Source organism: Apostichopus japonicus, chromosome 16 (assembly GCF_037975245.1).
Source record: "Apostichopus japonicus isolate 1M-3 chromosome 16, ASM3797524v1, whole genome shotgun sequence".
Taxonomy (NCBI): domain Eukaryota; kingdom Metazoa; phylum Echinodermata; class Holothuroidea; order Aspidochirotida; family Stichopodidae; genus Apostichopus; species Apostichopus japonicus.
In genome coordinates this window covers 26801064-26814794 of record NC_092576.1, presented here as the reverse complement: position 1 = coordinate 26814794, position 13731 = coordinate 26801064, and the positions used below count along the sequence as shown (strand labels likewise).

Below are 13731 nucleotides of genomic sequence, written 5' to 3'. Positions count from 1 at the left end.
ACTCAGAATGCGAAATGTTACTTCCGTGCCTTTAATTGTTCCTGGTAGAGGACTCACACCCCCTACATGTGAGTCGGCGTCCACGACCCGACTCCTTAATTGTTTCATTTTAATATTCTGAATCCGTTCTCGACTGCAGGAATGATACGAAACAGTCACAAGTGATCGAATTGCGGTTGAAGGAAAAGGTTTAAAATTTAGTTTAGTAGAAAAAAGTGATCAGGAGGGACACTCAAGTCCCCATCAAGAACCATATAGGAGAGAAGGAAAAAACTGAAGACACAAACACTCAGACCCGATTACAATGCTTAAAATGTGCTTGCCAAAGCATTCTTTAACCCATTCACACTACTTGCAAGAACAACTTTATCAGGCAAACCGTTGCACTCATTCGCAACCCAATTATAGAAAAAAATTATGCCGAATATTTATCCTACTTTGTGACTTTGGAAGTTTAATACAATGACCTCTGGTATATACAACTATACTATTTAGCAAATATGAAAAAGTCAGTGAAGGATAAATTTTCAAAACCATACACAATAAGGTAATTTCGTTGTGACGGAATATTGTCAAGTACCGAGCATTAAAACAAAAACTTATAGCCCTTTGTTTTATTTCCCTTCTTCCTTTTGTGTTCCTCATAATTTCCGACATTCTGGCAGATTTTTTTCACCCCCCCCCCCCCAAAAAAACCCTTACTTTCTTAGCTGTAGATGGACATATTGTGTGCGGCCTCAATATATGGATCATGTTAGGTGCCATTAATGTTCCATGCATGTAGAAATTGTTATTAATACATTTTTTTCACTCTTTTGTTCTTTCTTGCATGGTCTACGTGGTCATTTCGAACAGTTTTCACTGCATGCATGGCAGCATTACGCATGCGTAGATCTGATGTCGCCCTGGTTACTGCTTTCAGTTGACTAATTGCCTGAGTTGCTCCGGAGCCTTTGGCCGTCCAAAAAAAAATGAAAAAAAGAAAGAAAACATTTTGTGACAAACCCAAAGAATAAGAATGTCCGTATAGAGAGGTCTTCGTCACAGTTTTTTAAATGTGACTATACTGGTTTAGTCAGAAATGAGACCACGTGGTAACGAGATCCACGACCCAAAGTAACTTATACCTGAAAGATGGTAAAACGGAATATCACAAGCGTAGATTTTCCTTCATAGCTGCCAAAGAATGGAATAGTTTGCCAGCTGAATGCAAGCATGCCAAATCTTTACCTATTTTTAAACGTTTAGTCAATGAATTTTTCAAGTCTTAATCATCTCATTACGCTTTTATGTTCTATACCCATTTTTACAGTTTTGTGATTTACTGTTGTATATAATTTATGTTTAATAGTCTTACTCTCTGTTTATTGTTTCATAATATTATTCTTGTCTTTTAGGGCCTCGGGGAAGATTAGCTTCGGCTAACCGAGTCACCCTTTTAAAGGTTAATAATAATAATAATAAGAAACAAAATTTCAGCAAGTGAGTATATCTTGTTCAGAAAACTTGTCAGTATACACTTATATAATGACAAATTATCCTTTCAGTTCCCCTTACAAATATCTCAGCTGCTTTTATAAAGTAGTATGAATGTGGGCATGGGATTAAGAAGCAAGTAATTCAGTTGCTCCAGCGGCGTCAAACCTACCGATTGATCAGTTGCCCACCCCCTCCCCACCCACCCAAACCAGGTGCGTATCCAGGGGGGGGCGTTGGGGGCGCGCGCCCCCCGGGTAAGAAAAAGAGGAGAGAAAAAAAGAGAAGGAAAAAAGAGAGGAAAAAAGAGGAGGAGGAGAGGAAGGAAGGAAGGGAAAAGAAAAAGAAGAAAGAGAGAAAAAGGAGAAAGGAGGGAGTAAAAGAAAAACGCGAAGACACCGGGGAGAGAAAGAGGAACAGTGACATCATTACAGCGCTGAAGGGTAGCCAGTGACGGATCAATGATTTCGTAAAAGTGTGACTCACCCTACCCCTTACACCGACAACTCCATTTTTTGACGTTTCCATTTTCCTCTCTCACTAATGATCTATATATGTACTATATATGGTCTATCATAACGCGTGTGTAGAATTGTGCTATGAAACCAACTGTGGCTGGTCTCGAACTCGACCGTGTCGTCGGGGAACATGACGCATTTTGGGATGGGGGCGACCGCCCGCCCCCCCCCCCCCATTCAGCATTTTTTTAAATGATATCGCTAAGTAATTTCAAAATAGAAAGTGCTTATAGAGGCAACTTACAAGGCCTGGGAAGTGTCATTTCCAGCGATCTAGGAGACATTTTCGGCCAAAATTTGCTTGTACGCTTCGCGCTAACAAATGGTCCTGGGTAGTGCCATTTCCAGCGATCTGGGGGGCATTTTCGGCCAAAATTTTCTTGTACGCTTCGCGCCAACCTATGGTGGCGCTACGCTTAGATAATTTGCCTACAGGCTTCGCCCCTCCCTTGGCAAATTCCTCGCTACGCGCCTGTTCGAATTTGTAACGCAAACAGCAGATATGACATCATATCAGTGAGCATGAAAATGGCGTTCCAGGATGAAAAGCCTCAAAACTGTCGGACTTGCCTGAAAAAATAACCAAAAATTTTCGCGCGCGAAGCGCGCGTTCAGCGTGTTCATGTCAATATCATATAAGCAAGCATCGGTTATTACATCGCATGCCATCATGTACCGTACGGTCCGTTCAAATTGCGCAGTATTTCGCGGCATGCTAATGTAAACAACGACATGTCTCATGTAGATGTATAAAAAGCATGGAGGTCCAATTATGTCAAAACTCTCTTTTACATTAGTAATGGCGAATTAGGGGCTGCACCCCCGCCGCGCAGTGGCGGAGCGTCCATACGGTCGGGGGGTGGATGCCCCCCCTGACGGACTCAAATGGACTGCTGGCGCCTTTTTCAGCTCTTTACCACTTTTTACTTATTCTAGATTATTAACTTTTTTATTGCGCTCTCATCTACTTATTGACATTTGTCACATTTTGTTGCTGTAATTTGGCGATGACACCTTATTCTTCGTTTATCTGCAAATTAGCCAGGCCCGGAAAGGGTCATTTCCGGCGATCTAGGGAGTATCTTTATTCAAAAATTTTCTGTACGCTACGCGCCAACCAGTGGTGGCGCTCCGCTTAGATAGTGTCGAAAGCGCTCCTACAGACCATTCTCGCCACTCCTGACCAATACCCCTAGCTCCGCCACTGCCGCCACGCCTCCTACGCCTATGTGTGTAGTGTTCGGTTTCGGAAATATCTGCTATATTTTCATTTCCTTCAACCAAGTTTTATAATAGCCGTTATAAGAGGTGTTAATGTTTGTACACCAATAAATTAACTGTGTCGGAATTTTCGAAAATTTCTGACCAACATTCTGCATCACACTTCCCTCTACTCGTGCAATTTTCACCGGTCTGTTAGGGGTTGAAGGAAGTTTTTCTATATTGGTTGTCCATAGATGAAATTTTGTACAACATTATGGGTATGTTTTCAAGTGAGTTTATTCACGAGAAATGTGAATTTTCAAATTCTGAACAAATATGGGGCTTAAAACCTTGAAAAGTGGGGCTGACGGGTATTGTGGGCCGCGACGTAGAATCACCTACAAAAGCAAAGACCCACAGGAGATGCCATCAGGTCGAACATGATGTGTGCCGGGTTGACAAACTTCAAAAAGGTTATGGATGGAAAAAAAAAACTATTAGGAAATACCTGGTTCTCAGGCAAAAAGTGTACATCTGGTTGGTCATTTCAAGCCCGAGAAGTGCCGTTTCCGGTGATCTGGGGGGGTTTCAAAACAAGAAATTTTCTTGTACGCTGCGCGCCAACCGATGGTGGCGCTCCGCTTAGATAGTAATTCGCGCCCCCCGGGTTTGAAAATCCTGGATACGCGCCTGCAAACGGTTAAGAAACCTGAGAGTCTTGAAGTATATGCCCCTTCCCTCCTCCACGCCCACACAAATTGAATGCTTAAACAAAACAGTATAAACGAGTATCCTTACATTTGTAATCAGGAACCGGAACCACGTTCGATCCCTAGCTGAAACGGCTTTGTTTTTCTAATTGGGTTGATATAATGCTAACAATTCACTTCCGGTTCCACAGAACTCAATGGAAGGTACACATTATTATAGATACAGTGTGCATATATAATATCAAATGTTGAACTTATGCATTATTGCTAGACAATACATGATAGAATAGATTTATTACTTCCTTATCCTAAATTTGATGTCGCGTTGTACTGAGTCCACGACAAGAAATATACAACAAAGAAACGAGATTTTCACAGGAAGTATAGTTTGCCAAGTTACATCAACATGTTACCGTGGCAACAACAAGATTTCCAGACTTTTAAATTTTCAGTTGGTAACATCTAAACAACCAGAAGATTTTTCGCTAAAAGACAGTCCCTTGTGACCGGCGACAAGATCGATTTATTTCATAACGTAACAGTTTTTATTTTATAATGACCTCCCTTTGGTTTGGCCTGTTTGTTGTCCCCTGCCCCCCCCCTCTTGCGCACGTCATTGCACAACCCTCCAACTCCACCCTCCGTCAGGGGTGGTGGGACGAAAGTTCAAAAGTTCGAGGGGATGGAACGGGGCAAATCAAGAAATCTCCCTGACAAAATGGATCCGATTGGGCGCATTCCATAGCTTACCACAACTTCAAGTTTCTGAGATTTTTGCCGGATGATAAAGACAAACCGAATATGTTTCTAAAACTTCTACAGTGTTATTGATATCAGCCGGGAATCAGCACAGCTGATTATGGTCACTGTTGCTGGTATATATGGTTAGGATGAGCAACAATACCATTCATGATTTTGGCCTGTTTAGAATCGATCTCCTTGAATCAGAGGGTTCGTCTCAATTTACGTAGTTATACAAATCACAGGCTCATAACAAAGCTCAGACAGGCTGAGCGATTTGTTTGCCCTTTTGACCTATGTAGGCCTACTGAGAAGGAAACACAAGAAGGAAGTAAAGTTACAAGGAAATGTAAGGGGATCTCAAACAACCAAAGCTTTAGTATAGCCATCATATATATGCCCAGTCATAAATAGACAGGTCTGCGCAATTGTTTACACACGAGCTACTGAGCATTCGAACATGTAGACCATGAACGTTGTGATAGGACATGGGTGTGAAATTTATCGATTGCTATGACTCATGTAGTTCAATTGTTATTATTTCACCTGTAGACAAGGATAGTCGTTCTAAATATAGCTCTGTAGGTAATTGAAATTCGAGAACAGGGGGGATAAAGGATTGAGCAATTCGGAGAAAATAGAGATGTAAAGTACCAACTTTTAATTCTAATGAATTGAAGACAATGAACGGCTTTCAAAATGCTATGATTTTTTCTATTCCCCTCAAGTTCATACCCGAAGAAAGAACAATTACTTTGAAGTGGGGGAAGTTCAACGCAACATCCATCCACTGTTCAGATTATGTAGGTCTATATAAATCATGTCATGTTGCAGCAAACGTTGCCTCGCCCTCATTTACATACTAGCTATACACAGTGCAGGGCTGAAGTCAGAAAAGATCGTGCCTAGGAAGTCGACAACATAATATATACACAAACAGTCTGAGTTAGTAAGCTAGCGAACTCACACATATTCTATAGTGTATCAAAGTCAGAAATAATGGAAGAGTTTCCTAGGGATAAATAGTTTGCTTCCGCAGCTTAATAAGAGACTAATTTGAGGATATTATTTGGATTTACATGATGTCAGAAGGGTAAGAGGCAAAGTGTTTTCGTTCAACAATCGTTATCGGAAATTGTACATTGTTTGTATTATTTCCGATTCGTATTGCCAGTACGGAAGTAGTCAATCGTTTTGATAGGCCTAGCCTAACTTTTCTGTAATTCTATTGTACACAAAGTGGGTAGCCTAGTGTTACTCGTGACTGTGGGAGGTAGTTGTTGGGCCTATGCCTAGTTGTGTGAACATAGGCTAGGACCTGTTTTCTGCAGTAAGAACGAAGCCTAGGACTTCCTTATAAATTTGTATTAAACTTAAGGCTAGTTACAGGTGTCAATTGAGAGTAACCTGGCCTAGGTAGGCCTAGTCAAGCTGGTTCTCTTTGCAGAGAATAAGCTGTAGGCCTAGTAGTGGTTCCAGTGCCATTCCGCCATATGTACATACCACACTACCATTCCGCAATAGGTTTCGATCCTTTGCGCCATGGCAGTAAGGCTTGAAACCTATGGCGGAAAGGTACATTTTAGGAATGGATTTTACAGAAGAATGTATCGGTGAAACTTTGTTTGATTGGTGTTGAAGGATAGGTACACCGTCTTCAAATGTGACGGTTCGCTGGATGGACTGAATTGTAGTTAAGACAAGATTGGGGTATAGATACACAGTCTTTAACTGTTTAAGGTACATGTTGATTGAATAGTTTTAATTGTAATTTTGTAAGAGTCGATACACTTCTCCAAATATATAATGTTGTTGGTTGAATAAATTGAATTAATTGAGGCTGATTGTGTATTGAAAAGACTGATTCAAATTGTTGATTTAAATGACCAATTTTGCGGGTCTAGGTAGTGTGAAGCGAAACAATATACAGTGCATATAGGCCCACAGTGTATCCACAATAATGTGCTTTTTCCACCATATAAAGTGCTTTACCGCCATCAGAGTAACATGGCGGAATGGCACTTTTTCTATCGCGGAAAAGAGCACATTTTCTATGGTGGAATATACCGATGGCAGAATGACACAAGCCACAGCTAGGCCTAGAAGCAATGGCCTTGATTTCAATGTTTTAATGCTGTGGTCAAACTCTGACTAAATTATGGATAATTAGTTAAATAAGCCTCATCAAACTTGTGTCCATGATACAGACTAGAAAAATATAATTTTTATGACCCTCGACCAAATTTTGATCAGCTAATTTGAAAATGGACTTCAAAAATTAAATAACAGTTTAAGGCCTACTGTATGTTATATCTAAAGCCTAAGCTTTTGCAGTTGTAGACCTGTTGCCAATCTATGCTGGAACTTGAAAATGAATTGTTCTGGCCTATTTCCCTTTGACTAATCACCATAGTTAGGCCCAATCAGCCTGACTTCCAGTTTCATAACAACTGAAGTGTACACTATCGGTGTATGGCAAATGTTATACTTCCTAATGCTAGCACAGTACTTTAGTACTCAGCTAAGTAATAGAATAGTTTTGACTTTCTTTCATCTGGTTGCAATACTTTATCTTAAGTTAAAAACTTGACTCATGAATAATATATAGGATCCAGACATCTTGGAGAACTTAACATTTTGCTTACACATTGTTTTTTGGAACAATGTACTGGTGAGTGTTTAACTTGACAGAAAATTGTTGTTCAGTTAGGAATAGGCAAATTAGGCCTAGCCTACCTAAGCATGCATGTAAGGATTAAGATGCATTTCATTTCATTTCATTTGTGGAGTCAATAAACAATATAGTGTGAATATTAAAGAGAAAACCAAATATAGAACTGTAGTTTCATACTTTACCATATATTTGACATGTACAATTGTACATTGTTTCCCACTTCTTCCAATTATGATATAGCAATATAAGCAGTACTTAGGCATTACTTATATATAATTATGTTTGTTTTATTTTCTGTTTTTTTGCCCCAAAATTACACCTTTTATTGGTGTCAAAACTAGCTATTTACTTACTGTAAACTTTTCTGCATTTTCCCTGAAATTTCCAGAAATTGAAGTTTACCATTTTATCATTGAAAAGTTCAAAACTGCAATAATTATGTGATATATATTGCAAATATATACTTGAAGACATTTTAATATGTATGGATATTTTAACAAACTTTACTTTCTCTGCTCTCTACAGTCAAGTAGAATGGGTGGAGATCATCGAACCAAAGACCCAGCGGCCGATGTACGGCAATTTAAGGACCGGAGAGCTAGCATGGCACCCGCCAACGAATGCTTCGGTGTAAGTTTACAGATTGCTCTTATTTGTCTAATTTTTTTTATCTTTTTCTCGTTCCTTAGTAAAGGCATTGCAGACTCGCCCCAACACCGCGTGCGACCTTCTGAAAAAGTTAACTTTCTGTTGCTTGCAAGTGATGTTTGTGTTTGTGTCGCTACAAAATACAGACATTAATGAAACGAGATACCTTGTTATCTTTAGCTGGACCTGAGATGTCCATCGCTGTATCGTGTGTACACTGTGCTGTGGGTATTGACCGCAGCTGTATGTACTGACTGTACACTAGTGTCTAATTACCGATGGTAGCAAGCTGTGTGTGTATTTTCTGGGATCAATGGTGGTGTCTAACATTTCTGTTACACCTCATTCGAAACTAGGTCAGATTACCGGCATTAGAACTTTTCTTTTTGCGCGAGTCTTGACACCCTCTAAAGGTTAGTCAGTACCATGCAGCACCAGAGAAATGACAGTACTTTACAGGTACAGTAGCTATTTCCCTGGCAGTCTTCATAAAACTATGCATATTTTATACCCTTTAATTACACATGCTACCCCAACCTCATAACAGTTGTAATTGTTACAGTACTTATAGTACATACCTCTGTTATTCAAGTTTGATATCCTGTAATTACAGAGGATGGTTGATGAAAGATGGTCACGGTTTTGCACATGAGGAAGGGAAATATCACTGATATTACTAAAACAAGGTACTATTCAGGATATATAAAAACATGCTTACATGCTTAGCCTGAAAAGAGTCGAGACAGGACCTAGTATACTGTACAGTACGTGACAGGAAATAAATTTATCCCGTATCGCACCACCAGATGCTATGCAAAATGCTGTGTAAAAGTGATCTGAAATTACTATGCAAGTCCAAAAACATATATATATTATTATTTTTACACAGAAACCAAATTTTTTTTTGAGGGGTTGTAAAGAGAAAAAATTCTGAGTTCTTCGAAATGACTACCTGTACACAAAATTTGAAGACAAAATTATTCCTTGCATTTTCCAGGACACACAATACAGTATCTGTAGATAAAAAGTCTCCTGTGGATATTGTTACATTGGCTGTTGATCAGGCAGTTTTGACCGATTGGGATATATTTGGTCCTGGAGTCAAAAGAATGGGACCAGCTTTTTGGTCTTTAGATCTGCGGAGTCAACCTCGTGCCATTATATCTTATGCTAATTAGTTATGTGACCAAAGTTGGCTTTCACTTGGCAATACGTCTAGTTGAGTATGTACAGCATAATTTCTGTACTTTAGATGCTAGGACCACAAAACGTCACAGTGTCAATAACATTTAATCAACCCCACTGTATTAAGTATCTTGTTTCAGCACAGTGCAGTGTTTTCTAATTCAAAGTACACATAGTACACATCGTTTAAACTGTACATGTGTTTATCACATTTTCTATTAGAAAGCCCAAGTATAAACCGCAAGTATGAAGGAAATGGTTAATTGGTCAATTATTCAATCGTGAAGTTGTATAAATCCAGTTGTTTATTGCTCTGGTACAATCACTTTTAATGTCAGTGACTCAAACTGACGCAAATTTGCCATGTTTTTCCTTTAAGAGAGATTTTTTTTTTCGTTTTTTGTCATTAAGCAGGCAAGTTTAGCAAACTTACTCTGTGATACCAAAAAGTTAGATTAATTACTTTAAATTTAACTTTTAAATAATTTAACCTCTATGTACAGTTCTACAGAACATCGCAATAATTTAGTGTTGACATTTTGTGCAGCAGTCTTGAAGGTTCTGAGTTTTGTCTCTTATAAAATACACCGATTCCTGTATACTGAGCCTATGTACATATTTGCAAATAGATGCTTAAACTTGTTAAGGTCATTGTGTTGTATTAGAAAAATCAGACCTTCTATTTCCATTGAGTGGGGGGATACTAATAAAAAATAGGCTGTAAAAGATAGCTGAAAACCACTGCCATAACCAAATGTAGGCTTAATGCTGAGAGGCTGTTAATCTAAGGGTACAGAAGCTAGTTAATGTTAGCACATGAATATATCATCTAATCTACTTACTGTAACACTCTGGTAATGTTTTAGTAAGTTGTGACCCCTTGGACCCACTACATCATCGACGTATCAATTAACCTGGACCGACTATGTCAATGAGGAGACTCACCAAAATGTTCTAACCATGGAGGGTCATGTGACATACTCCCCTTTTAGCACTCAACTTTTATAGTACTCCTTGAATGTACATATTCTAGAACAATAAATGTTATGATCTCATTAAAGCTAAGTACTGTAGGTAACACATTCCTGGTGAAGTTACGCAAACATTTGTAATCTAGCCAAGTGGTACTTTTTTTACAAGATGGTTTACCGCAGTTTGCAATTCAAAAATTTGGCATTTTGAATATTTTCTCACAAAGTCAAACTGTAGCTGGAACGCACGCAGCTTATCAAGAGTCTCTACACAAATGTACATATACACCAGGAACAGACATTATTCGTTGTTCCTTAGCAACACAAGGCTACTTGTCCATTTTTGCACATGAACAAGCGCATACTGTATGATAGGATAGGATAGGATAGGATAGGATAGGAGTAACCGCCGTAAGCAATCTGTTAGACACTGACAGTAGATGTTGGAATATCAGCCAGGGTCTATGCAAATGAAGCTTGTTATGAGACGGAAAGTAAATCTCAACAACGTTATCATTCAAACCTAAGAAACTATTCTCATAATTTACCATAAATGACTGTTATAGTGGCAGTTCGTTGTCTACAGAACCTTAATGAAAACAGTACAGTATTTAATGCACTGTAGACATGTAACTTTTTACACTGACTGTAGGCAATTCCTAACACCTCTTCTCTCCCTTCCCTTCCCCCTACACCCCCCCTCCCCTCTTCGCTAACTTCATAATTCATTCTACAACACTGTCATGATGTGGAATGGGCTTTTTCCCTTCCTTCATCTACAGTATCTCAACATGTGTACATGACCCGGTATAAGATGGTCTATTCTCTTTGCATTCATTTCCAGAATTTGTAGTAAATCATACCGATATACCAAAATATTTCTGGTAATATTAGGGTCCGTTCATTCAGTCATATCTTGTTTACGAATTTTGAAGTTTCTAAAAAGTTCTACTGATGGTAACTGTGAAACAACCTTTCAGCCATCAAATTTTGTTGGGTGCGAAAAATTATTTGCAAGGCTGTCATCATAGTTTGATTTATAATTTACAGACTTCTCATATTTTTATTATACTGTACACTCATGCATAATTAGTGTGTTTTTTGCCAAAATATGCCCCAAAGTTCTGTGTCGTCTGAAAACAACTCTTGCAGATGAAAAGCTATCGTAGATGGGTATACATACATACTGTAGTACAGTAGGCAATCTGAAATTGGGGAAGACAATTTTACTGTACATACATACTACAGTAAGGCTAACTACTATTGACTCTTTGTTCAATGCCCATACAATGCATAGTTAATTCATTTATTTATTCAACCAATGTATAAAAAATATTACGCATTGAAAATTGTAACGTTCCTCAGGACTGCTTCGTGATAAATATGAGTAAGAAATTTATAAAAATATGTAAAGATATATTTTAAGTATGAAGACGAAAAAAATGTTAGAAATATGTAAAGGTATTCCCAAAAAAATGTAAGAAATGTTAAAAGTGGAAAAAAAACATTCAGGAATTTCAGGTAGAAATACATTGTCAATGCAGGGAGCATTAGAGTTGCAGCTTCCTGGTAATACATGTTACATGTGTCTGTCTACCATGGATAAAAACGCATTGAAAATCGTAATCTTCCTCCTGTTCAGTGATAAATGTGAGTAAGAAATTTATAAAAATATGTAAAGATATATATATATATAAAAATATGAAGACTAACAATATTAAAGAAATATGTAAAAGGTACTCCAAAAAATGTAAGAAATCTAAAAAGTGAAATAAAAAACATTATTCAGATAGAGATACAGAGAGTAGTAGCTCCCTGGTAATATGTATGTATCATGTGTATGTCTACCATAGATGTAACCATGTAGGTCACGTCACACAGTGTAGTCAGCTACAGTAGCTCGTCATAAGGTAAGTGGTGTGACCACAAGATGATGACAAATGTGTTTAAGGGAGGAGGTTTCCACAAAATCTCAAGCTGTGATATCTGATTGGATTCTTGGTAATAAGAAAGAATGACAACTATGTATTTTGGCATAGACAATTCCTCCATCTGTCTGGGGTAGTCTTGAAGCCCATAGGGTGGGTACCAATCTGATAGCTTTTATTTCCCAATGTTTAGGTCAGTATTATCTGCTGTTATTGTCGCGGGACTCACTTGGTACTGTAAACCATTGAGGAAGACAAAATAAATGCAACGCTCATCATCTATGATGGCAGAGATCCCTTTGAAGACAAAATCTACACTTGATTTGGCCAAGCTGTCAAGTATGTTTTAAATGTCAATTATGGGAGCTGATTACATTCTGTGATGTGGTATTGCCCTGCCAGGATCCGAAACGCTTAATTTTCTTCCTCCTTAATTAATACGGTTTTCTCATAGAACATTAATTTTCCAAGATTGACTGTTTAACAACAGTGTCAACACTGAAAGGAATCACATCGTCAGTGACATCATTAATACATGTGGAAAGTTTCCATGCAGCATCTTAGGATCAGCATTCTCAAATGCAATCGGAATGATATGTGTATTTATTTAGACTTGATCAAGTCCTTTTCTCTGTATACAGTACTGTATGAATATTCATTATATCCAAAAATATATCTTCCAAATGGACAGAGATTGTCGTTCATGACAGTTTCCTCTATCACACAGACCGACGATGATTGTTCCGTTTAAATATCTCAGCTTTGAATGTTGTGGCATGTGGATTGGATGCAACATTCTGTGGCCCCTCAAGATCAATTTAATATGTGCCCATCCCTGGTGTCTATATAAGTGCATTGTTCCATTGTCAAAGTGCAGTTCAGTAGCAACACACGGTACAGTGTGGTAATTGATATTTGCAAGAGTACTCCTTCATGCTATATATTGTAATGGACGATTCATTACCGGTACCCTAAATATTCTTTACATTCCAATCGCTGCAAAGTACCTTGACACTAAATGGCTTTGATCCCTCGTCTGTCCGTCGACAACGTTTTTCCCGGCTACAGTAACTCTCATCGTACTCTGCCGTACCTCGTGGTTTGTTACGAACATCTGCGGCGATGGAAACCACAATGGTTTATTAACTTTATTGAAGAAGTAGAAGAAGAAGAAGAAGAAGAATCGTCTAATTAGCATGCCATCTTTTGTCCCAAGAGGTACAGCAGGCAATATCAGAACAGCATGAGGGAACTGTAGCTCTTCACAGTCTTTTATAACGAGAAACTTCATCTACGTAGCATGGAAGGAGAGACACCAACTCACGGCATTAACCGAAGCACAAAGCCATCGGGATTAATGAAGTTTTAATTAGGGCAAGGACTAAGATTAATTAGGTCTGAAGTATTCTGCCATTTTCCTTTAGTGGTTTCTGGCTGGATGTGGCTTCTAATCAATTGGAGGGGGGATGGGGGGGGCTTGGTAATATGAATTCTCAATCCAAACTGGATTCTTTGAGGATGCTTAGATGATAAGTACTCTGTTGTAAAACTTGGTTAGGTGTCGCCGGCCAGTTGGGACAACTTCTCAGTGCTAATACCACTCTATACTGTCCTCTCATATCATGCTTTAAAGCACTTATACTGACAGTATGAACAGTTCCTAACCTTCATCTGATT

General features: G+C 38.6%; 1 protein-coding gene across 2 annotated transcripts in view; it reads left to right on the top strand.

Annotated features, from left to right (window-relative positions):
• The first annotated feature begins 5499 nt into the window (after positions 1–5499).
• LOC139982026 (uncharacterized) overlaps positions 5500–13731 on the top strand; it is a 98385-nt gene continuing 90153 nt past the window's right edge. For both annotated transcript variants that reach the window (XM_071994525.1, XM_071994524.1), the window contains exons 1-2: positions 5500–5741; positions 7848–7952. In XM_071994525.1, coding sequence (XP_071850626.1) covers positions 5728–5741; positions 7848–7952 — 119 coding nt within the window. In that variant the 5' untranslated portion in view covers positions 5500–5727. The remainder of the gene's footprint in view (positions 5742–7847; positions 7953–13731) is intronic.